We start from the raw sequence: 27403 nt of genomic DNA on the forward strand, positions 1-27403 counted from the left end.
AGTTTTTGCCATGTTTTCTCTATTACTATATTTTATTTAAATTGCGAGTGAACGCTACCAGAGTGGACCCTGATGATATCCTTAATCTTAGATAAATACCACGGTTTAACGGTATTGTGATTACTGCTCTAATATATGCTCTTTTTAAATGTCTGGGTAAAAAACAACACCTTTTTCCCCCTTTGAACACAAAATATTTTATTTTGAGAAACATTTATAATTATTTGTAACAGTAAACATGTCAGTCTAAATAATTAAAATGAATCCTTGACTTCTGTTGTCTTCAACTGCACAAAAACACAGATTTCTTCACAATTTAAACAGCATCTTTGGATAATTTTTCTGTTGGAGATACTGTTGTCCTAATAAAAACGAAATAAAAATAAATAAAATTGTAAATAACTAAATATCCAACACATACATTAGGAACGGTATATCAGAAAATTTTTGCGGTTTTAAAACCTTGACTTTTCCAAACCGCCGTATAACTTAAAAACGGTTATCGTCCCATGCCTAATGTGCTTTTGTAATATATTTGTCACTTGATGATTTTGAATAATCTATTACTTTCATCCTAAATATTTTAATCAGCTGTTTATTTTACATTCAATAATGCTAAGGCTACATTTGTAATTATGTTTTCTGTTAAAGATGATTTTAATATTTAATATTTTATTTTACAACTATAACACTGTGATAATAAGGTGTCAAGTAATAGGTCAGAATTTTATTTGAATAATTTAGCAATAAAGTAATAAAACAGTACAAATACAGTAGTTAATTTGAACTGTGAATAACTTTTTTATACACATATTTCACTTTTGTACTATATTATTTATTTTTGTAATATATTATTATTTTTATCTTAAATATTTTGATTTATCTTTTTATTTCACTTTAATAATGCTGAGGCAGCATTTGTAATTAAGGTTTCTTTTAAACATGATTTCATTTTAACTGCATTTCGAAGAACAACATTTTTTAAATTACATTAATAACAACATACTTTAGTTTGCTTTGTTTGTACAATAATAAAAAAAATTCCTATTCATAACAATGTCAAATTTTACTGGATAAACTAATCAAAATAGTTTATTAGGCAATTTCAGAAATACCAATTTACCAACTTTAAAACAAAGTTTTCAACTAAAGATGATCTACAGAAAATGTCTTACCCCCTTCACTCCTTTCTTAAGTTTGTCATCGATGAAAAGCGAGAGATACTCTGGCGATCTGGAGTTAAGATTGAGGAAATACTCAAAGTCTCCAGCGATAGTTTGTTTAAAGAGCCTGTCATTGTTGAAAGACTCCTGCAGGAACCGGTCAAAGCGCGACTTTAAGTCCAACAAACCCTGAATGAGCAACAAGAAAAACACAATCCTGATATAATTAAGTTTGACCTGCTAAACCCCAGCAGATTTGACTAGATCAGACCAAAGGAGTATTGCACAAAAGCAATTATGAAAGCGTTGCAAGAATTGTCTCTGTAGGAAGCGGATCTGAAACTTTTGTCCATAAAACTTGTATCACCTGCTATTAATTTACCATTGTTTTAACACCTTTATATTTTGTATATACATGCATTTATTCATTTACATACTTGTAACTGTATTTTTAATAATTTTGTTTTCGTTTGTAATTTTAAAAAGTCAGGATAACATAAAAAGCTTGGCTTGACTTAGTTTAAAATATCCTGGCTTAGTTTGTTTAACAATTTTATCCCTCTTATCTCTCAATACAGAAATCTGAAAAGCCATATATAAATATGAACATATATACAATAATTGCTAATAGAATTTAACATATACATTTTAAATGGAAAGTATATGTAAATGGCCAAGAATTTGCCTGTTTGTTAGCCTGCTCTGGAGTAAAAAATAAGTCTCCACAATCACTTCATTTAGCCTGCCTACATGCAACTGTGTCAAGGCTAAATTCAGCCAGGATATGTTGAAAAATCATGACGTAATTTCTTATTTTGCTTTTGTGCAATACCCCTCTTTTCAGCCTTTCAAGTCCTCATGTTAGTGAATGTGTACCTGAATGTAATCGACAGGGTTTTTCCCCTCTCCTTCCTCTGAAACAAGTGCTTTGCCCTGCTCTCTGAGGTACCAGCTCATGCACTCACACATTGTCTTCAGACCATTAGGAACTCGACCAAATAACTTATACATGCATGCCAGGTCTGAGAAAGAAACACAAGTGAAACACAAAGTGAGCACAGATAACGGAGAGATTATTCTTTTTACATGGTTCCCACTTTAAGCCAAATATCTAATTCACTGACATCAAAATAACTTCTTTTGTGTTCAACAGAAGGAAGAAGATCATAATGTTTTGAACCAAATACAGAGTACATTTTCATGTTTGACAGAACTATGCCTTTAATTTCCATGACATCTGTTGAACGTAAAAACAAGCTTTTGTTGTGCTTAAAATAATAATATAATATTAAAACAACGGTAAAATAAAAACATACATAAAATAAAAAAACAACTATTCTAATGGATTACAGATGGATTATAAAATGGATTACATGCGCGCATATGTTTGAGAAAATGTTTATTAATATTTAGATATAAAATATGTGTGTTTATTACACAAATTATATATAAATTTAAATATCTATCTACCAAATTTTTTAGTATAGTTTTATTTCTATGTGTGTGTACATATCACATATACATAATAAATATAATACACACACATTTATTATGCCAAAACGAAGTTATATTTTGGATACGATTAAACACCATTAGTCTTTGCCAAGCACTAATAAATTTTGATAAACGGAAACTAAAATTTAAACACAAATCCATGATATTCTATGACTTTGAAAATCAGGAATTTTTTATTTTTTTCTATGTCTGGAATGGACCTTTTAAAATTCCACAAAATTCCATGACCTGTCAGAATCCGGTTTCAATACGGGATAGATACTGCTCCAAAAGCACAAGCGGCTGCTCACCTTCTGTTTTTCCATTCTTGAGCATGTGGACCAGTCCCGAGTTCTCCATCTCCACGATGGTCTTCATGTGTTTGGAGATGAGCTCTCTCTCCACCACCTTCACGATGGGCTCCTCTGTCGATTTATCCAGACAGTGCATCACTCGCTCAATCTCTTCGTTTATCCGAGCCTCTACTTTCTTGATGTAGACACTGGCACTGTTTTCTGCTAGGAACTTTTGGCTTTCCATCTACACAGGAACACAAAGATAGTTTAGTCAAATCAACCAGCCAATAATAAATGAGAATAATAAATAATAAACTTGATCAATTCAGGTCTGAACAATGAAGGTTTTTCTTGTTAGTAGTTGACTTTTACTAACTAATTTTTGATGCTCTCGTCTAACCAGAACAATTTTTTAAAAATGGGTTTTTATTCCAGAAAAAAAAGTGCAGTAAATTAATTCTTTTTATACATTAAGTTATGCTTTTTCAATGTTATGACAAGTGGAAAGCCGTTTGTCAGAATATGAATATGTATTTTATTGATGAGTGTGTGTGTGTATATATATATATACACACACACACACACACACACACATTATATACAATTATATACATTTGATATATACATCCATCCATCCATCCATCCATCCATCTATATATATATATATATATATATATATATATATATATATATATATATATATATATATATATATATACCATTTCTAACTTAATTGACATATTACACAAATTGCATTAACGTTCAAAAGTTTAGGGTCAGTAACGTTTCTTTTCTCTAGAGAAATTCAATTACTCATTACAAAAACCAAAACAGTATATTAGAATGATAAGTTTCATGCACATTAACTTAAATCATTTTTTTAACTGAAAGAGAAAACGCAAATACATATATACACAGACAAACACACACACAAGCGTGCGCATGTTTTTAAATTGTAGGGACATTACATAGGTTTCCATCATTTTTCTACTGTACAAACTGTATTTTGTATTGCCCTAACCCCACCCTACCCCTAAACCCAACCCTCACAGGAAACTGTGTACAGTTTTACTATATATATAAAAAAAAAAATCTGACATCAGCATCAGACATGTCCTCATATTTCACCATCTTCTTGTACTACCTGTGTCATACCCATGTCATTCTACAGATTTGTGTCCTAATATGTTACAAAACCGAGTACAAACACACAAACTATTTCAGATAGTCGCCCTGGTGTAATTTGTATTTACTTTAACAGTAGTTAAAACAATTATTAAAATTAGTTAAAACTATAAATGTTATAAAACGTTGAAATAATAGTAATAGTGACCAATAATAATAATTTAACTACCTGTCATCACATGCATAACTTTGATTTGAAAATATATTAAAATAAAAAATGGTTAATTTTAATATATTAATTATATAACACCAACATATTGTCACATTTTGTCATTTCCAAATCGATGACAAACAGATTAAAGTCACTATAACAGTATCGCCCACCTGGAAGAACTCAGCAGACATGTCTAAGAACGGAATTTCAAAATCCTCCTCGTAGACCGAGCGACCTTCTAATCCCAAAACCATCAGCATCTGACAGGCATTCCTGATGGCTCCCCTGCCACAAAACATCACAAACAGGATAAAAAATGAGTTCCTCTTCTACTGTGCATGTGTCGGCTGAAGGCTGATGGACAGAATCGGTGACAGACCTGTCGACCACCTCTCCTCTGCGCTCTCGAGCGATCATGTCCAGCAGAGTCTGTCGGAGATGATCTCTGATGCAGCCATACCGCACAACCTGATCTCTAAAAATGATCAAGCCCAGATTGTAGACATTCTCCACATTATTCTGCTGAACGTACACACGATCCTGTAGAGAAAGAGAATTTAAATAAATTTTCATACAGGTTTAAAGATTTAAATCTGTAGGCTGATTTATACTTCTGCATCGAATGCAGTTGGATGATTCAGCGACATCTTTGCGCAGTCACATATCCTTCGATACGCAGTCGCTAGTGGTGTAACGGACCACAAATCTCATGGTTTGGATCACGCTACGATTTTTGAGTGACGGATCGGACTTTTCAATCGGCAAAAAAGGGAGACGACAAATGTCATTTGCTTTCCGTTTATTTCAAGAAAATTACTGCAAGAAACTTTCTATTTTAACAAATAACAGAAAACAACAGAAAAGTAAAAATCAAGAAATAACCAGCTGAATAAAAAAGTTAAATATTCAATACTGTGAAAAACGATCTTTGCTGCTGACTGAGCCGAGCCCAGTTTGATGAGCTGTTGTCAGTGTCGGGCAAGAGATTTTCCCCTTGGGACACCAACAACAGGCACCACATCATAATCATGCCCCTACAAGAAAAGCTCCTGATTGGTTAACGTGGCATGAATGTCCGTCGCAGTTCAGATTTACCAACTTGAGCGATTTGCGCATTTAGCACGTCAAATGCGAAATCACATCACCTGCGCCACATCCTTCCTGCAAATCGCATTGCAGGATGTCTATTCGGGTCTTTGCATTGACTTAACATGTAAATCACTCGCGCTTGACGTTTCATCTGCGACAACTTTTTCTGTCATCATTATTTTATACAGGGAAACCTACATGTGATTTGAATGACACGGGAGGCAATCTCTCTGCAATAGTTACAAATTTAGGATTAATCTACAAGTTAAAAAAAAAGTTATTAATCCACAGGTCACGTGCATTCTGAACCGTGGGTTGTGATCCATACGGATCAACTGTGATCCGTTACACCCCTAGCAGTCGCATACACTTCTATTCAAAAACAGTAGGCCTACATATTATAATATTATTACTGTATTTTTTACCATACGTTTGAGAAATAACAATAAAAATACTAATATTAAATTCATTTTTATGGCATACAATATTGGGATAATATCTTATTGACAGTTCGGTATCGAGATTTGAATAGAAACATGACTTGTGTATAATTACACCCCTAATTATCATTATCAAAAATTATCAAACATTTTTTTTCATTTTTACACTAATTAATTTTGGGATTAGTTGACATCTCAGCCCCTCCAAAAAAACAAAAACTCTTACCATGTACATCAAGATGTCTCGAATCATGACCATGGCAGTCTGATGATCATTCCACGCTTGATTTAAAGTCTGCAGGAAATTGTTATTTAACGAGTGAAGCACGTCTTCCCGAACCTGAAGAGAGGAAAAAGAAGCCAAGCTGTTATGAGAGCAGCTCAAGCACATGGATTTTTTTTATCCACCTGTGCGTACGATGACATCACCCTGTGAACAGGTCCACCGGGACGGGCAGGTTTCCACCATCTGCTTCACCTCCAGAACTGACATCATTAACAGCCAGCACCAGAGATAAAACCCCAGAGTCCTCATTAAGCTATATATAAACATATATGTATAGTGAAGATGTGAGAGAGTGTGCCACAGATCTGATCAATCTAAATTCACATGCAGTAAATGGGTCTTATAAACAATAGGCTGTGGTGAAATGACTATAAAACAAAGCATATTATGGATTAATTCCTTTTTAAACTAAATTTTGCATCTTATCTAATCAATAAATGCTTTTTTATGCAGGAACATAATTCCCCAGTTCAATAATTACACAAAGAATTGCAGATTTTCTAAAATGCCATGTTTAAAGAGGAAGCCTCCTCTTTTAGTTCAAGTCTATCTGAGTGTGCTCTGAGATGGGCGTGGAGCAATGTGAGCAGAGGGAGGAGTGGACGTGGCCGGCAGAGCAAGCGGAAAAAGAGGGAGTAAACAACTCAGCTGGTCACAAAATTAGACAAAAAAATAAAAAAAAATCTAAAAACGACGCATGATTTTATAGTTTACAAATTTAAAATGCAAAGAAATAAAGATTAAGTAATTTAAAGCCCTGCTACATATACAATATGTTATTCATAATTTACAATTAGGCTGTATGTATGAATGGTAACGAACTCAAGTGATAAAAGACAAAGTCCGCCATTCTCCAATTTTTTATACAGTTCTCCTGACAAAAATGCTTGCTGCACACAAACAGCTTGGCTGTACTGATAGCCCGGACAGCATCGCGGGGAAAGCCATGCAACAAACCCCAAGGATCATGGAAACAAACACATGCGACCCTTCATGAACATCTAAATACTGCGTGCCGTGCGCAGCCGCTGTCTCACAGCTTAGCAGGTTTGCCATCGGAAAGCACTTGAAATAAGTATCGTCATCGGAAAGTACTTGAGGGTTTCTTGAACCTTTAAATATGCAAATAGGTAATTAATGAATTTTTAAGATGAAATTATTATTATTATTTATAGTATTAGAATTAATTTTATAAATAATAATAAATTTAGTTCAGATATTCATAAAAAAACTGCGATGCTGTGGAGATTTATGTATCAGTAAAGACTCTTTTTGAAAAAACTACTAAAATATACAGACAAAAAAAAACTATGAAGTACAGAAGAAACATCTATACATGTATTTTAGATTTTTTCATTTACCTTCAACTAAAATAAAAACCCCAAAAAGCTCAAAATCTCAAAACTGACAGATGCATTAAAAAACTGCTACATGACTTTCTGTCGTGTCTTGCATTAGCACTCAAATTGTATATTCTGATCTCTAAGACCCAGTGTTTTGTTTGTTTTTTTCCCTCAAAGACCGATGTAGGAGTGAGAGAGGAGCTCATACTTTGTTGATGAGGTGTTCGGTGACCACCTCTCGGAGGCCCGTGTAGAGCTTCTCCCCATGTTTGTGCAGAACCATGGTGTAGGCGTTCCTGTAGAGCTCCTCGAAGCTCAGCCCACTGTTATTCTTCCGCTGGATCTCCTGGATGGCGTTCTTCAGAAGATCCCAGATGTTATTCACATACTTCTCATCCATGGTCATCTGCGTAAACAACAACAACAACAAAAATATTTAAAGGTCCCATGAAATTAAAATAAAGTTTTTGACATGTGGGCATCAGTACTGTTAGTCTTTAGGATATGTACAATTTAGTGTGCAAAATATATAAACATGTAAAACTTGTAGTTTGGCACTTACACCAAATTGATCAACGGTTTTATTTATGTCACCTCATACTTTAGTTCTTCATTAAATCCTGACCAATCAAATGCTCTCTAGAATCTGACATGCCCCACCCTCTTCAAGACGCTTCTCATTTGATGCGCCTCTCACTGGCAGAGTGGTGCAAAAACAAAATGTTATTGGCTGTTTTTATTTTAAAAAGGGGAGGAGCTACTCTATGTCTAACCCTTTCTTTGTGTTTAGGCTGAGATTACGTCAAACATCAAATAAAAAAAAGCACATTTCAAAGTCTTTTATTAATAGACATGCGAAGGTTGGCCATCCAGAGTCAGGATTCCAATGGCTTTCTGCATGATTTCACCTGACCACCAACCAGTCTGTTATGGTAGGCAATAGGGCTGCACAATATAATCGTAACATAATTATTAACGCAATAAGATGTGCATCGCAGACAATGATGAATTACATTTTTGATATGAATATGAATCACGTATATTTTATGCAATGTTTTTTATCTAAATTTGACCAATCAGATGGGACCTTACTATCTTTATCCCCACCTACGCAAAAGTTGCTGTTCTGCTATTGGCTAGACTGACCCAAAGGTAAACCAGAGTAGAAAGTAAAGACGGGAGTCAGAAGTTCACTCATTCATAGAGTTTTAGAGATTAAATGTTTGCACCTCAGTGTTTTTTTTTTTTTTTTTTTTAATCAGAATGAAATTAATTATATCTGAAAAATATATTTTACCTGTTTATTTTAATATTGTTAAATAAATTTAACAATAAAAAGGTAAATTTTCAAAGGAAATTTTATATCGTAAGACATCGAATATAGCATATTTCTCCAGTATCGTGCAGCCCTAGCAGGCAAAAATGTGTTATAGAGATGCTTGCACTCACCTACAGCTGCATTTTAACATCTGAACAATAAGTCATATACAAATCTGGTAGAACAAACCTCATAACTGTTATTAAATCTGAAAAATGAACTTCTAACTCTCTGCTCTATGTCAGAGATGCTTATTTTAAGAATTCTGACAGATGTATGCTATCAGTTAAACATCTTCAATGTACTTCAAGTCATTTTTAACATTTTTCTTTCCAGGTATATTTTCAAAATGAAAACATTCTGCTAGAATTTTGCATATCAGTCATAATTGCGTTTAAAGAGAGAAAATGCCAGTGAGGTTTGAGGTGCTTTTACGCTTTGAAAAAAGTTCAGAAAATATCTTTAAAACAAAAGCACAAAACTATACATACAATTATAAAAAATAAAATATATTATTAGCACATGATTATCATTGTACTTTTGAGAAATAACAAAAGAGAAGAAATTATAAACCGTGGAAAATTACAAATGTGTTCTTAATGTAGTTTGAGAGGAAAATTTGGCTGCTCGATTATGGGAAAAATCATAATCACGATTATTTTGGTCATAATTGTAAACACGATTATTCAAAACGATTAGCAGTTGAAGTCAAAATTATTAGCCCTCCTGTGAATTTTTTTTAAAATTTATGAATATTTCCCAATTTATGTTTAGTAGAGCAATTTTTCACAGTATTTCCTATAATATTTTTTCTTCTGGAGAAAGGCTTATTTGTTTTATTTCGGCTAAAATAAAAGCAGGTTTAAATATTTTGAAACCTATTTAATAGCTCATTGTTATTAGCCCCCTTAAGCAATATATATTTTTTAATTTTCTGCAGAAGAAACTACTGTTATACAATCACTTGCCTAATTACACTAAATAAGTCTTTGAATGTCACTTTAATCTAAATACTAGTATCTAGAAAAATATCTAGTAAAATATTATGTGCTGTAATCATAGCAAAGATAAAATAAATCAGTTATTAGAAGGGAGTTATTAAAACTTATGCTTAAATACAATAAAATAAAAATATAAAACAAACTGAGCTTTAAGCATCTTCACTGTAAGAAGCAAACTTTAATTATTGATACAAAAGTCCCTCAGTTAAGAGCAGTGAGGGATTTTGTCCTTTTTGTTGTTTGATTAATGATAAAAACAGTTGGCAGCAGGAATATAGTGCGCTGTTACTTTAAGAGCAGTGCGGTTCAGATAGGGTTTCTCTTTTACATGTCTTTTTTTTTTCAACGTGTTTATTTATTACACAAATGAGGGTTAATATGAAAAATCATCTCCAAGGTTGAGCGCGCACACACACACAACAACATGCACTTATTCATGCTATTAAAAACATAAACAATTTGAATGTACGTAAATGAATGATGCGCACCCCGTGCTGCAAGTTACATTACAGTACATGCTTTTAGTCATTTTCACATGAATCTGAGCTTTACAAAGCAACAAATGTGTACAACTGGAAAGGGGGCAGTATATGATGGAATAATAGTTTATCTCGATTAATGTTTTTTCATAATCGTTAGAAGCCGAAATCGAATTTCCGATTAATTGCACAGCCCTAGAGGAAAATATGTTTTTATTATGAAAAATTATGAAATAAGGTTGTATTTTTTATTTATAAAGGCTGTCAATTATAGTTCTTAGAAGGAAAATCTGCAAAAAATTACCACAAAAATGAAAATTGGTCAGAGAAACTGCAATCAGTTGCAATTAATAAGAAATTCTCAAATTTAAAACTTTTTTGGAGGGATTCATACTTTTATTCATACTTTCATAATTAAGTTTTTTGGGAACATTAGTAAGTATAGGCAAATAACTAAAAGAATATAGTATTAGTAGTAATATAGTATAGTAAACAGTCAAATTATTTGCACTTCAAATCAGTGTGCATATGATTAAGATAACTTAAAAAAACATGACAAAATGTGACACCATCTGGAAGTTTGCAATATCAAGCGGCATTACAGCCTGTTTTTGTAGAGATAGCCATGCCATCAGTATACATATTTAGGTTACATTTTACAATATTAGTTAAAAGTTAGTTAATGTATTCAGTGTAAAATGATGTGACAAACAATATATTTATTAAAGTATTAATTCTAATGCTTAATAATGTTTGTTAATGAGAAATTTGTTTACTGTTAGTTTGCGTTAACTCACAGTTTATTAACTAATGTTAGAAACATGAATTTGGATTTTAATAAGGCACTGGTAAATGTTGTACTTTGATTAATACATGCTATACAAGCATTCTTCATTACTGGTTCATGTTAGTAAGCACATTATTTAACATTAACTAACAAAACCTTATTTCCTAACCATGACCCATACTTATAGGGCCAGACAGAATCTGCGGACATTTTTAGCTATTTCTGCGCAATTTTGTTAAAAATCTGCGGATTTATGCAGAATTATTTTGGGAGTATCTTTACTAAAACCTTTTTACTAAAAGTAATACCTTTTCAACTTGTATTTAATGTTTACAATGCAAATCCAATTAGATCCTCTTTATTTGGAAAACAAAGCAAGTCTTCTATAATATCTCTACTAAAAGACAGAAAAATATTACTTAAACTGTATTGTAAATAAATCATATGAACGTTTTCATATTAGTCAATAATTATACTGAAATAATTTAAAAACTGAACAAATATAAATTTACACCCATTTACAAAAGTAAATAAGCAGAATCAATGATGGGCTAAAAAGCTGCGGAATTCTGTCGCGCAGATTCCGTGTAGGCCTACCCATACTTATCTTTCCTGTTTGACAACATCAGTCAGTTTTAATTAAAACAGCACGGATGTGTACCATTAAAATGATTCTTTATAATAAAATTATTGTATTGTGAGCTCTTTTTGTACAAATCAGACACTGCTAGCATAACACTGGAATCTGCAAGCATGAAATAAGCTTACTTCAGCATAAGAAACACTGCCATTCAGCTGACTTGGTGCCAAAAACACATTATTATTATTATTATTATTATTATTATTATTATTATTGTAGAAAAAATGTTGTGCTGCTTCATATTTGTGTGGAAACAAAGATTTTTTAATGGATATAAAGTTCAAAAGAACTGCCTTTATTTGAAATATTAATCTTTTATTTTAAAGGTCAATTTACTATACCCCTGTCCTGCTATTAAAAAAAACTATACTGACCGCAAACTTTTGAAAAGCAGTATATAATGCGTTCTTTGCCTTAAATATATTTTTTTCAGACCCTGAGACCCACTATCACAACCTTTGGAATTACATAAAAGGAGACTTATTCAGAGAAGGGAAAGATGTAGGCTGTGTTTCAGGCTCGTTAAAAGTAAAACAACTGACGTACAACAATCTAAAGTGCATTTAATGTGCCTGCAGGTCACTCGCTCATATGCTCAACCCTTGGCTGATACTGGACCAGGAAAATCGATTTCCCTTTACGAGCAAACCTACAGCCTAACTCCAGACGATTTCAAGTGACTCAGCAGAGCTAATCTCGCAAAGAACAGGTCTGATGGCTAATCATATGTGTGAATTACATTTTGAAACAGCGGTGACTAATTATGCATGTCAAAACAATACTTCAGCACAGCTCATGCTAATTATAACATAATGCTTAATTATGATATAAAGCTCCTGGTCTGTGATGATGAATCAACACACATTAGCTAGGTTTCCATCCACCTATTTTTATGCACATTTCGCAATATTGGAAAAATAAATAAATGGCATTTTGCCAATAAATTTTGATAATGTGCACTAAATAACTTTTTATCCATTAAGAAAATAAATGCATAAATTACAATGGAAAATTCCAGCACGAGTTTCAAAAAAGTCATGTCAATTAGTTTTAACAAATCATCTAATAACAAAAATAAATGTGATGGAACGACATTAAAATAACAACCAATCAGACTGACCACATTCTAAAACAAATGGTGAAATGCCTTACCATGCATTTACATCACCGCCAGTGAGAGCGTCAAAGTAGCCGGAAGGCATTCATTTTTAACGGTAGCCAGCGCAAGCTCTAGCGAAATCACCACATTTTGGACAGTGTGGGCGAGGAGAGAAAATCAAATCAACTTTAAGGTAATGAGATATGAAGCGGTTCACCAGCCACTAGGGCTAAATGACATATTGACAAAAAAAATGAATGCCTAATAATCAATGCATTGACAAAAAGTAGCGATTGTCTTGCACATCGTGTTAGGAAAGCACGGTAATGTGATCAGTGGAAAATCTCCTCCGAAACTATGCTAGAGATGCTAGAGGCTATGATCTTTAGCCTGCTTGTTAGAGTAACCGACTTCCATGCGGAGAGTTGCCGGTTCGATCCCAGCTCAGAGCAGGTTAGGTGGTGTAGGACCGGCGGGGTTACATTGGTGCCGTGAACCGGATGGGAGTGAGGTCTAGGGGGTGAGTGTAACAGAGGCCAGCCAGCTAGTGATATGCTGTGCAGGTAGATCTCTCATCTCTGACCTCTAAAGGTGCTCTAGTGACAGATGCTAGGGGCCATGGTCTTTAGCCTCCTTGTTAGAGCAACCGACTCTCATGCAAAAAGATCCCAGCTCAGAGCGGGTTGGGTAACGTAGGACCGGTGGGGTTACATTAGAATGCTAGTATTAAAATATGCAGAGTAGGCACGGGATTATAACCAGTTTCAAAGTTTACCACGGTTTGGAAAAGTCAAGGTATTAAAACCGTTCTGTTATACTGTTCCTGTTAAGGTATACTGTATGTAAATGGTTTTTTAAGCTTTTTTTATGTGTTGTAAAGAAATCTGTGTTTTTAAAACTAATGAAGACAGCAGAAGTCCATCATTTATTTTAATTATTTAGCCTGACATGTTTACTGCTCCAAAATATTATAAATGTTTACTGAAATGAAATATATTGTGTTCAATGGGGGAAAATGTTTTTTTTTTTTTTTTACAGAGCCATTTAAAAAGAGCATATTTTAGAGCAGTAATCACAATTTAGTAATATACAATTTATTGTTCCAAGGCTATCATACTGTCAGAATCTTATACCGGCCCATGCCTGATGCAGAGTTGAGAAAAAATATCATAATACCTGGTATTTGCACATGCTTTCAGGTTTAACATTAGCAACATTAACTACAAAAGGCTGTAGTTCACTGAGAAGCTACTGAAACGGCTGTCAAGATTGCAGAATGGCTGTTTCCGATTTGACTAATCGCATGCTGATCGGTTCTGACCATATTAGTTTCCAAGCAAAACGAAAGCAGAGGTTTATTATTGCTATGCTGGTTTACCAGTCTGTAATATAGGATGGGCACATTCATTCATCTCATTTTCATCCGCTTTTCCGGGGCCGGGTCGCAGGGGCAGCAGTCTTAGGAGAGAACTCCAGACTTCCCTCTCCCCAGACACTTCCTCCAGGGCGATCCCGAGGCGTTCCCAGGCCAGCCGAGAGACATAGCCCCTCCAGCGTGTCTTGGGTCTTCCTCGATGGCTCCTCCCGGTGGGACATGCCTGGAACACTTCCCTAGGTAGGTGTCCAGGAGGCATCCGAAACAGATGCCCGAGCCACCTTAGCTGACTCCTCTCGATGTGGAGGAGCAGCGGCTCTACTCCGAGCTCCTCCCGGGTGTCAGAGCTCCTCACCCTATCCATAAGGGTGCACCCTGCCACCCTGCGAAGGAAACTCATTTCGGCTGCTTTTATCCGAGATCTTGTCCTTTCGGTCATGACTCAAAGCTCATGACCATAGGTGAGAGTCGGAACGCAGATTGACTGGTAAATCAAAAAAACTTTGCCTTTCGGCTCAGTCCTTCTTTACCACAATGGACTAGTACAGAATCAGAATCAGAATCAGTACATTGACTGAATTACTGCTGCTGCAGCACCAATCAGTCTGTCAATCTCACGTTCTATCCTTGAACTTCTCCACCTGGGGTAAGGACTTTCCTCCAACCTGGAAATGGCAAACCACCCTTTTCTGGTGGAGCACCATGGCCTCGGACTTGGAGGTGCTGATTCTCATCCCATCTCATTGGGCACAAATTAGCATAAATGTAAAGAGCAAGGCTATAATGCAACCTCTGTAAACAGCAGATTGAAATTAGGCTAGTATTTAAACATGAACACAAAAGCCTTGCTACACAAACAGCTATTAATTGGTTTATTTTGATAGAAATACTGTAAACATGTTCGATTGTCAGAGTGCAAATTTAGCCGCTCTCGACGGTGGCTCTGTGAATGCATGGACATTCAAATTTCAGTGTTAGCACTTCCAGAACAGAGCTTCTCACACCTCCAAAAGCCACACCGCGTTCATTGCATTTTGTCTTTTGAGGGGCAAGCATTCATTCATTTTCTTTTCGGCTTAGTCTCTTTATTAATCTGGGGTCGTCACAGCGGACAACTTATCCAGCTAATGTTTTACGCATTGGATGCGCTTCCAGCTGCAACCCATCACTGGGAAACATCCATATACACCCATTCGCACACAGACTATACGGACAATTTTAGCTTACCCAATTCACCTATTCCACATGTTTTTGGACTGTGGGGGAAACCGGAGCAACCGGAGGAAACCCATGCAAACATGGGGAGAACATGCAAGCTCCACACAGAAATGCCAACTGACCAAGCCGGGGCTCGAACCAGCGACCATCTTGCTGTGAGATCCACTGTGCCACCATGCTGCAAGGTGCAAGCAATTTTTATATATGAAAAAAGGCCCAAAGTGGCTTCTCCAACTGCAGCAAATTTCATTGTACTTTTTGATATTTAGTGCCATTTTATCAGCAAGTGATGATTTTGTTCTCTTTGACTCGTTGGATGCAAAAGATGCTTCATTCATAAAAATGTTGTGTGACATTCCAGATTTGCACATAAGTTCAATTCACATCTTTGCATGGAAACGTAGCAATTGTAGATGCACACACAGAAAACACCTCGCCCTCTATCTCCATCTGCTAAGCCTACAGACAGACAGGTCTTGAGACTAATAGACCTGTGCAAACTAGTCTGTGGATTAAAATCACTTAGAAAGCTATAACAGTTATAAATGTAGGTAGGAATGGGTGTGAGTGTGCAGAATTTAGCTAAACGATTTCTTTAATCACACCTGCTCTGGCAATTACTGGATCCAGCAGAAGACTATAAAAAACAGAAGAGGAACCAGTTTTTCTTAGAACAAGAATCCCTCCAGCAAAACGTGTGTATGTGTGTCAAGCATGCAAGCAGGTTTCTAAACTGGGTTTCTGTGGGATCAAGTCATGTCAGTGCAAAGGCCCTGATGTAGAAAGAGTCCAGAGAAAAAAATACTGAAGCAGAAAACAGATTATATCAGTATTGACATATTTAACATCTATGAATTTGACAGAATAAAACAAAATTTAACTGCTTTCAAGGATTCAGCATGACTAATAAACACACAAATGCGGAATCATCTGACAGAAGGATTTATTTCAAGCACTCGGCTTAAGTTATGAAGTGAGTTTGGGGTAAAACCATGTGGTAATTTCACCCGAGCATTTACTACAGAGTCGTAATTCATTGAGAAGCTATGCAAACCGCTGTCGTAATTGATAAATGTCAGAATGATTCTCTCGATGTCAATATCGATCGACTAAATTTAATTTGATAAATGAATTTTGCGTAGCTTATCAGTGAACTACAACTGTGTAGTAAACTCTGCTCCATTTAATGGACATGCTAGAGGTTTACTAGAACCAGCTTTACCGACAAAATGTGCATTAAAATCACCTTTGACTAAATCACCAAGCCCTTATGTACATTGGCTGTTAGAGTTGTTACGATACTGAATTTTGGTACCAATCGATACTGAAATGTAAAAAAATGTCAATTTCCTGCTAACATTTGATCGCTGTTGTGTGCGCTGATTTGCCATTGTGTTCACATGCTCAACAGAAATTACTGTGATTGGCCGTGAAGGTCTTCGGTTTACTGCACTTCACCATTTTTACACAGATACAGGGAAACTGGAGCATTTTGAAGTCTCAAAGATCAGTGGATTCATCAGCGGATCACTCGTATGTCAGCTCATAGGCACACCAGCGATCTTCACAGCTTTACAATGCTCCATTTTCACTGTATCTGTGTAAACAGCGGAGAGTTCGGTGAACTGATGACCTTCACGACAAATCACAATAATTTCGGTTGAGCATGTGAACCCAAATGGCAAATCAGCTGTGTTTAAGAAAGGACTTTTTTTTTTAAATTTCAGTATCAATTTGTACTAAAATTTTGTATCGTGACAATCCTATTGGCTGCAAAAAAATAATAATAAAATTGGCATTGTGCATATATTCTGGTGACAGAATTTCTGTCATGCTCTTTGAAAAGGTAAACATTTTTTGATTTTGAATTTTAAACATTATTTTTGGTGCAAATCATCATAGGATTCATGATTCTTTGTTAAATATAAAGTTTAACAGTATTTATTTAAAGTATGTTTTGTAACATTACTATTGGAAAATTATTATTGATTTTTTCTATTGCATCCTTGCAAAATTTTTGTTAATTATTTGTTTGTTTTCAATGAAACTGTCTCCCAGCCCGAGACTTTTTAACATTACAAAATGATGAATCATGCAAAAGTGACTCATTAAAACCTAAGTGTCAACAAAATTATTAAGGATCCATATAAAGTTAATCACAAGATTACTGTTTTATGCAGGTTCATGAGGTATAACAAAGAAAGAACCAAAATGTGCTAAGTCCTAGATAATAGTTCTGCACAATGTATAATTTCAGCATCGATATCGCAATGTGCAAACCTGCAATAGTAACGTCGCAGGATCCAAATGATTTCAATTTGAATTTAAACAATTTGGACAAGAAATTATAAAGTCTGCTACTTTAACAAACAACAACAAAAAAAAAAAAAAAAATCAAACATTCCGATATTTTGTTTTACTGCGATACGAATATAATTTCACCAGATGACTTGAATATCTCTACTTGAAAAGAATGAACAGTTTTAGATTAATTGGGAATGAAATGAATGGTTTTCTGAGAAGTCTAAAAGTATTCAGGTACAATAATTAAATAACATGTAAAATAATACTGCATAGACTCCAATAAATATATAATTTAATAAAAATAAGCATTAATAAATTTACAAATGGTACAATTTCTTATGCCTGAATTGCTTGCTACACAATGCTTGCTACACAAACAGCTATTAATTGGTTTATTTTGATAGAAATACTGTAAACATGTTCGATTGTCAGAGTGCAAATTCAGCCACTCTTGACGGTGGCTCTGTGGACATTCAAATTTCAGTGTTAGCACTTCCAGAACAGAGCTTCTCACATCTCCAAAAGCCACACCGCGTTCATTGCATTTTGTCTTTTGAGGGGCAAGCATTCATTCATTTTCTTTTCAGCTTAGTCCCTTTATTAATCTGGGGTCGTCACAGCAGAATACATCACCAACTTATCCAGCATATGTTTTACGCAGTGGATGCCCTTCCGGCTGCAACCCATCACTGGGAAACATCCATATATGCCCATTCGCACACATAGACTATACGGACAATTTAAGTTTATCCTATTCACCCATTCCACATGTTTTTGGACTGTGGGGGGAAACCCATGCAAACATGGGGAGAACATGCAAGCTCCACACAGAAATGCCAACTGACCAAGCCGGGGCTCGAACCAGCGACCTTCTTGCTGTGAGACCCACTGTGCCACCATGCTGCCAAGGTGCAAGCAATTTTTTATATATGAAAAAAAAGGCCCAAAGTGGCTTCTCCAACTGCAGCAAATGCCATTGTACGTTTTGATATTTAGTGCCATTTTATCAGGAAGTGATGATTTTGTTCTCTTTGACTCGTTGGATGCAAAAGGTGCTTTATTCATATTAACCGTTTAATTACTTAGACTAGGGCTGCAGGATATATAAAAAAAAAAAAAAAAAAAAATCAAACATTGCGATATTTTGTTTTATTGTGATACGAATATAATTTCACCAGATGACTTGAATATCTCTACTTGGAAAGAATGAACAGTTTTAGATCAATTGGGAATGAAATATATGGTTTTCTGAAAAGTCTAAAAGTATTCAGGTACAATAATTAAATAATAACATGTAAAACAATACTGCATAGTCTTCATTGAATATATATTTTAATAAAAATAAGCATTAATAAAGTTACAAATGGTACAATTTCTTATGCCTGAATGCTTTTAAAATCCTGATGCCCCAAAAACACATGCAAATGATAAACTATAATCCAGACGCGACATTGCATATGCTGCAATGTGACTATTGCGAATGATCACATTGTGATATCAATACTGAAACAATACAATGTGCAGCCTAATTTAGACTATGAATACCTAAAGCAATAAAGCAATATTTATTTAATTCTTATCTTTGTTTTTTTATTTATTTATTATGTATTTAAAAACGATTTTGTACATTTTGTGCAGATACACTTCCACCCTAAAAAAATTGCCCCAATCAATTTAAAGTTATTAATTCTTTCCTAATAGTCATCTTGTAAAATGACATTAATATCACAAATAGTTGAAGTCAAAATTATTAGCCCTCTTGTGAATTACCCCCCCAGAAAATGATGTTTAACATCATTCGCAATTTTTTCACAATATTTCCTATAATATTTTTTTCTTCTAGAAAAAAAAGTTCTCAATTTTGTCAAAGAAAAATTGAGAATAATTTTTATTTTTCCAATATTGTGTAGCCCTAGTTCTGGATAAACCAGGATTTTTGAGGGGAAAAAAAGCAAACTGAAACCAACACTATGCAAAGCTGATGAAAAACTTGGCAAACAGTGTGAATTTACACGAGAGCTGAGAGCACGTGAGATGTTTCAGATGAGAACATGTGTAATACTATTAAGAGAGTGATACTATGACGAAAAAATGAAGGCAGCTGTGAGATTGAGTGAATTCCTCTGACAGGGTGAGGCATGTCTGATCCCAGAAGCAAATGTAGCTTTTGAATAAGAGTGATGTGTTATCTTATTACTGCTTATCTGAACCAAAACGATATTTGTGTGGATTTTCTGACAGGTGTCACACTCTGAGATGAAGGAGGGAAGGGGTTTTCCAGACTTTGGAAAATTAAACCGCATGGAAACATTATCCTTTCCTGCATATTATCAAGTTTATTCTGACCTAATTCATTCCACCAGATCGCCACCGACAATCCTGCAATGCACATAATTTGATCTGAGTGGAGCTAATAAAAGAACAGAAAACTGCAGAAAATTGCAGAGTGATGCACGTCATGCTGATGCAAAATGTGCTGCAGTGACATTGAAACACAAAAACACAGCTGCCCGGGACATCAATCATCAGTGTGATAATCTAGAAAACACCAAACAAGTCCTATGATATGTGACATACCTTAACCCTTTGGTGGTGTTCAAAACAATTGACCCGATATTATTTTGCTTTTGTTTAGGTTTTTTCTTTTTCTTTTTTTCAACAGAATCTTACAATATTGCAATAAAAGTTTAGTTACTAACTTTGTACAATTAGGCACTTGAAGTAAAAAAGTTTCTAAGTTCAAATTAAACCAAAATTTATAATGTTTATTTTGCTAATCGCACTTTTGTTAGACTTAAGGTCTAACTCAACAAATGTCCTTGAAGTAGTCATTTTTGTCATGTTTTTTGGTTCAGTTAAGGAGTAAGGGAAGTATTTGTAATTTATTTCTATTCTATTAGGCAAGTTATCTTCAAGGTGGAGTTAGTTAATTTTTTGTTTTTTATTTTGGCCTAGCTCAGCCCTGAAGCTTTTTTAGTTTGTTCTTCTATTCTTTGTTTTATAAATACAAACTTTTCCCCTTTTTCTCACAATAAAAAACCTGAAGGTCATTAAAAATCATAACCTGCTAACTGTTTATTTCTTTATTCTTTCACTTATGTTTAAACCCCAGCCCTAGACTTTCGGGATCGTAACAGTAGGTTAATGTAGCAACATCCAGTTCATGCAGACTTTAACATTATTTGAATATTAGTACTGAAAAACAAAGACCCACATTTGCATTAAATTGCGGTCAAAATTAGATTATTTTTTTTAAAGATTTTTCAAAATAAATAAATATATAAATAAATAAAGAAACACACACACACACGCGCACACACGCACTCACACACGCGCACGCGCGCACACACACACACATGCACACACACACACAGAGAGATAATCTAAAAAATATATATATGGTAATGCATCCAAATAAGATCTTATGGAATATCTATTTAAATCCTTCTTTTAATTAATTAATTAATTTTTTTATTTAATCAGCCTCATATTTGAATTTATGGCTTTGATTACAGTCAGCAAATGATTACAGTTTCTTGTTCAGAATACAAGAAATACAAGAATACAGGTTTAAAATGAGCTAAAACCCCACAATTCTTGTAACTTCTTTGGGCAATTGATTTGTTTTATGTTCAGTCAGGTTAACAAGTTAAGAGAGGGAAACTTTTATAACAATAAAAGTAATCTTAGGTGCTTAAAGTTAATAGAAAGACTTGTTTAACCTTCAAATAAGTTTGAAGACTTAGAAGATTTTCACGCAAGGCTTTGAGTTTTGAGATTACCACCTTGCAGAAGCACCCATGCTTTGGGTATTGGCAGCTTAATAAGCAGAAATGCAGTTTGTTGATTTGCTCCGTGAGCAATAACTGTCCTAAAATGAGTTCTGAGATCAGTCTCAATCAGTTGTATGTGTAACGGATAAAAATGGCTTTTAGCTCATTTAGGATAACTTCAAATAAAACTCTTCAAAATGGACAATGCATAATAGACATCCATATTAGCAGACCTATTTGTTTAGGTTAAATAAAGATACAAATGTATTCAAACTTTTATTTGATAATTTCAAGTTGGACCAACTTAGTTGTATTTAATTGTGAAAATAGTTTTTTTATTTAGTGCTACACAGATTTATTGGATGGAAATTCTCCCCTCAATTAAATTGAATTAATCCAATGAGTTATTTTTTGAGTTAAATTTTGTTTTAGATTAAAACATGCTATGAAATTATATTAATAGAACACATTTTAAAACAGTATTTTGTAATTTACAGCATTTCACTCAAACTTTTTTCAAATTAAGCATTAATCTGCATAACATCCCTATAAGTTCAAGTTGGATGCAATTTTCATTTCTTCGGCTTAGTCCTTTTATTCATCAGGGGTCGCCACAGCGGAATGAACCGCCAACTTATCCAGCATATGTTTTTACACAGCAGATGCCCATCAAGTACTAAGAAAGGATCTAATATTTAAAAAAAAAAAATCAAATAAAATCTTATAATGTGAGCAGAACAAGAGGGTTAAAATTGTTTATTTAAAAGTGCTTTGCAGAAACAAGCAACAAAAGAAAACAAACTTTTTGTTTTAAAAAATTATTTACATATTCTATTTTCACAATATGAATTGTGACTAATAACATTTATCTTTTTATAACAATTTATATATCTGTCTTTAAGAATTTAAAGTAGGTAAAATACACACGTTAGCATCTAAAAGGATGAAGACACTTTATCTTCTAACATCAATCTACACAAACACCAACCAGTGTCGAAAAAACACACAACGTCATCAATTGACAATGAACTTAATTAACCAGACATTACAGCAAATGTGTAAAACACCAATGACGACCAAAAAACAAACAAAATTAAATTAAAAATCGATCATCAACGCCACAGACGTGCTGCAACAAAATGCTCAACATCAACCATTTGAGTGACAACAAAACACTAACGGCCAGTCTGACAACACAAGACTCACAACCAGATCAAAACACTGAAACAAAACAAGCAGATCAAAAGAAAAGATGCCTTATTATCTGTTGGATATGTACTGATAATGATATTAACAGCTTTGTGTTCAAAACGAATCAAGCCTGAACGAAAGAATCAATGAGTTTTGAACACTTTCCACACTGGCTGTTTCAATACTTCAAATCACTAAACTCTCAATTAATTAAGCCATATCGACATATATAACACGCTAATGCTAGTATTAGCAACGTTATACGTATTTTCTAATCATCAGTCTCTGCTAATATCTCAAACTTAGCCTTAAAACATCTAAACATGCTGAGGCCTGCTGCTCTGCTCGATCCCCGGTACTCGAGTTCCCACCACGGGCGCCTGTGGCGCGCACATTCCGGCTGATACTTACGGGAAATGCGCGGATCCGCATCTTGGTGTCCTTCTTCGTGCCGGGTTTGAGGTTGGACATGTTTGGGTTAGGGAGCGATGCCATCAACAAATGTTAGGGTGGGTGTTTTGAGGGGAAACACGGACAAATCTCGCCCTCTTTCCCCCCCAGGTTTGAGTCCCTGTAGCTTACTCTTTCCTTCCCTCTGTCTCTACAGCGATGGCGGACGACTGGGTGAGTTCTCGCGAGACTGATGATTGCGCTAACAGGAACACGTCCAATATCGCGAGAGCGGGGGCCAGCTGGGGCTGACATGTGGTAAACAGCGGTCTGTCGCCGACTTGCTCGCTGGGATAAGAACAAGCTTCATGGATTCACTGGTTTCGTAGTTTAAAACGATGTCATGAAGTTTGAACATGACATTAGTATTGTGTGTGAGTATATCTTTAAGGTTTTTTGTTTATAACTGAAACTGTAATTATTTAGCCATTTAGCATACGCTTTTATCAGTTTCGTCTTTCATGAGGAACATTATAAGCAAATTATTGGCATGTTAAATTTGACTTTATCAACAGTTTCGTGTAATCTAAAAATATATAACTGACAATTAACATGTGTATAATTAAATAGCAATTTATTTCAGAAGATTTACAGTGCGCTATTAAGTTTTTGGACACAAAATCCCGCCCCCTCAGAAATGAATATTTGCTGAAAATGTTCTTACCTTCAAGTTAACCAACATGTAGGTACCATTTTCCTTCTGTCGAACATTAGAGAAGATTTGTCATTTAAAAATGTGGTTCATAAAACACGAAAAAGTGTAGGAAAATAAACAAACAAACAAACAAAGAAAGAAAATAAAACATTTGGTTTGATTTATAGATTTACTGTGCCCCATAAAGTTTTTGGACACTTCGAGTGATAAAAATTCCCCACAAAATGAACATTTCCTAAAAATGTTCTTACCTTCAAATGAACTAACATGTAGGTAACTGTTTTCTTTTGTAGAACATAGGAAAAGATTTGTCATTGAAACTGTGGTTCATAAAACACGAAAAAGTGTAGGAAAATAAACAAACAAATAAAAAACTAAAATTAGATATAAACAAAATAATACTAGCGGCTCCCATTTATAGATTTACAATGGCCCATTACAGTTTTTGGGCACTTCAAGTGAAAAAAAAATCCCTCCAAAAATGTATATTTGCTGAAAATGTTCTTACTTTCAAGTTAACCAATATGTAGGTACCATTTCCCCTCTGTAGAACATAAGAGAAGATTTGTCACAATAAACAAATAAATGAAATTAGTTCAATTCAGTTGAATTTATCTTTATTTCTATAGTGCTTTTACAATGTAGATCGTGTCAAAGCAGCTTAACATAGAAGTTCTAGTAAATTGAAACTGTGTAAGTCCAGTTTCAGTTTAGTTCATATCAGTGTGGTTTAACTCTCACTGCTGAAAGTCCAAACACTGAAGAGCAAATCCATCGATGCTGTTTTCGGACTGATTATTAGCTCCGTAAGACATCAATGTATCTTCAAGAGCCATGTTTATTGATTTTATTTTGACTGTATGTGTGTGTGTTTTTATTTTTTTTAATTTATTTATTTTTTACTCTAAAAGTGCTGGGAACCCCTGATTTGCATTAAATGAACCATAACAGACCTGAAAACAGAGTTGAAAAATCTTCTTTAATATTTATTCGATAATATCTTTGATCACCTGTGGTGAGTAAAATAACAGCGGACTATTCCTTTAACACTTTAGCAGGAATTATAACTACCTGGTTGACATTTTACCCAAAGATTATCATTATTATTTTAAATGTTTATTAATATTTATCAGAGTTGTGTCAGTATATTATTCAATTCAAGATTTGGGCCAAAAATGTCCGTCCGTCCGTCTGTCTGTCTCTCTGTCCGTCTGTCTGTCGGTCTGTCTGTTTGTCTGTCCGTCCGCCCGCCCTCCTGTCTGTTGTTCTATCTATCTATCTATCTATCCATCCATCCATCCATCCATCCATCCATCCATCCATCCATCCATCCATCCATCCATCCATCCATCCATCCATCCATCCGTCCGTCCGTCCGTCCGTCCGTCCGTCCGTCCGTCCGTCCGTCCGTCCATCCATCCATCCGTCCATCCATCCATCCATCTGTCTATCTATCTAACTCTCTGTCTGACTGTCCGTCTGTTCGCCCGCCCACCCTCCTATCTATCTATCTATCTATCTATCTATCTATCTATCTATCTATCTATCTATCTATCTATCTATCTATCTATCTATCTATCTATCTATCTATCTATCTATCTATCTATCTATCTATCTATCTATCTATCCATCCATCCATCCGTCTATCTATCTAACTCTCTATCTGACTGTCCGTCTGTTCGCCCGCCCACCCTCCTATCTATCTATCTATCTATCTATCTATCTATCTATCTATCTATCTATCTATCTATCTATCTATCTATCTATCTATCTATCTATCTATCTATCTATCTATCTATCTATCTATCTATCTATCTATCTATCTATCTATCTATCTATCTATCCATCCATCCATCCATCCATCCATCCGTCTATCTATCTAACTCTCTGTCTGACTGTCCGTCTGTTCGCCCGCCCACCCTCCTATCTATCTATCTATCTATCTATCTATCTATCTATCTATCTATCTATCTATCTATCTATCTATCTATCTATCTATCTATCTATCTATCTATCTATCTATCTATCTATCTATCTATCTATCTATCTATCTATCTATCTATCTATCTATCTATCTATCTATCTATCTATCTATCTATCTATCTATCTATCTGTCTGTCTGTCTGTCTGTCTGTCTGTCTGTCTGTCTGTCTGTCTGTCTATCTATCTGTCTGTCTGTCTGTCTGTCTGTCCGTCTGTTGTTTAATCTTTCTGTCTGTTGTTCTATCATTCTATCACCCATTATATCATAATTTTCTCATTCTAACTGTCATTCCATTATTCTATCGATCATTCTATCATTCCTTTAAACTAAAATAAGCACTCTTTACCTTGCAGGTTTAGGCCATACCTCCTGTATCTGACTGGACATGAACAAAGACGTTTGATGCTGCATTGTGAGTAATACATTCCCGACATGCCAGACAAAATCCATAAGTTTATTCTAGATCATTATGCACTGTGGATTCAAAGTTTCAGTCTGTGCGTGGGAAATTATATGCTACTTCTAAAACACTGTTAATTTACAATGATTATAGCAATCAGCCTGCTGTTTGGGCCTGGATTCCCTTTGAAGCTACTAATGCTGCATCTGGTTGAGGTGTTAGTGAGACCAGCAGGGGGTGGGATTTCAGGCTTAAAAGTAATAATGGGAACGTTTTGCCATAACAAGGCATTGTCCTTTAGGTAGGTGAGATGCTAAACCAAGGTTGCTGTGGTCAGTGTAAAAATTCAAGGTGTCTCTTGTAAAGAGTGGCCAAACATTTGCCTGCCGTCAAGCATGAATTTCTAAGCACTGGCTCCGGTTCAGTCACAGTGATTTCTGGTGTGTGGTGGGCTTTATGGTGCATTATGGCTGCTTCTGAATCATTGCAAGGATCTGAGCTCAGATTATGTGTGCTGATTTTATGGTTTTGCGAATGAAATTGGCATTTTTCCTCAGTGGCAGTTTGAGGGCTTAATCTAAAAACCAACCACTACAGTAAAATAAGCAATTTAGATTTGAGCTTTGATTATGAGATGATTTTTGAACCATGATGTATTACTAAGCAACAAGTGTTGGCTCTCTTTAATAAAAAAAATCTATGATTGCTAGTCTATAAATATGCACATATATAATATGATGCAAATGATATGCAAATATAAAAATAAAACTAGTCATCATTGATGTGTAATTATAATTATAATTTATACAAAGGTTTCTGTCATCAATCAGTTTATCTAAAAGATATGATTGCTAGTCTATAAATATGACAGTCTGTCTGTTTATCTGTCTATCTGTCTATCTATCTATCTATCTATCTATCTATCTATCTATCTATCTATCTATCTATCTATCTGTCTGTCTGTCTGTCTGTCTGTCTGTCTGTCTGTCTGTCTGTCTGTCTGTCTGTCTGTCTGTCTGTCTGTCTGTCTGTCTGTCTGTCTGTCTGTCTGTCTGCCTGCCTGCCTGCCTGCCTGCCTGCCTGCCTGCCTGCCTGCCTGCCTGCCTGCCTGCCTGCCTGCCTGCCTGCCTGCCTGCCTGCCTGCCTGCCTGCCTGCCTGCCTGCCTGCCTGCCTGCCTGCCTGTTTATCCATATTCAACCATCATGTCTGTGAGGCATTCTATCATGTCTGTTTTTATTTATGTGTTCATTTTTGTATTTCAAGTATCAAATCTGAACC

General features: G+C 35.0%; 2 protein-coding genes across 2 annotated transcripts in view; one reads left to right on the forward strand and one right to left on the reverse strand.

Annotated features, from left to right (window-relative positions):
• cul3a (cullin 3a) overlaps positions 1-23265 on the reverse strand; it is a 33268-nt gene extending 10003 nt beyond the window's left edge. Inside the window, exons 1-8 of the mRNA XM_056481070.1 lie at positions 23047-23265; positions 7659-7856; positions 6048-6161; positions 4672-4832; positions 4463-4577; positions 2969-3197; positions 2040-2185; positions 1176-1352 (exon numbers count right to left, since the gene is read on the reverse strand). Coding sequence (XP_056337045.1) covers positions 1176-1352; positions 2040-2185; positions 2969-3197; positions 4463-4577; positions 4672-4832; positions 6048-6161; positions 7659-7856; positions 23047-23130 — 1224 coding nt within the window. The 5' untranslated portion in view covers positions 23131-23265. The remainder of the gene's footprint in view (positions 1-1175; positions 1353-2039; positions 2186-2968; positions 3198-4462; positions 4578-4671; positions 4833-6047; positions 6162-7658; positions 7857-23046) is intronic.
• An 88-nt stretch (positions 23266-23353) lies between these two features.
• Positions 23354-27403, forward strand: part of mbnl1 (muscleblind-like splicing regulator 1) — a 169283-nt gene continuing 165233 nt past the window's right edge. Inside the window, exons 1-2 of the mRNA XM_056481092.1 lie at positions 23354-23459; positions 26078-26136. The gene's annotated coding sequence lies outside the window, so the exon portion shown is untranslated. The remainder of the gene's footprint in view (positions 23460-26077; positions 26137-27403) is intronic.

Source organism: Danio aesculapii, chromosome 2 (assembly GCF_903798145.1).
Source record: "Danio aesculapii chromosome 2, fDanAes4.1, whole genome shotgun sequence".
NCBI classification, from domain to species: Eukaryota; Metazoa; Chordata; class Actinopteri; order Cypriniformes; family Danionidae; genus Danio; species Danio aesculapii.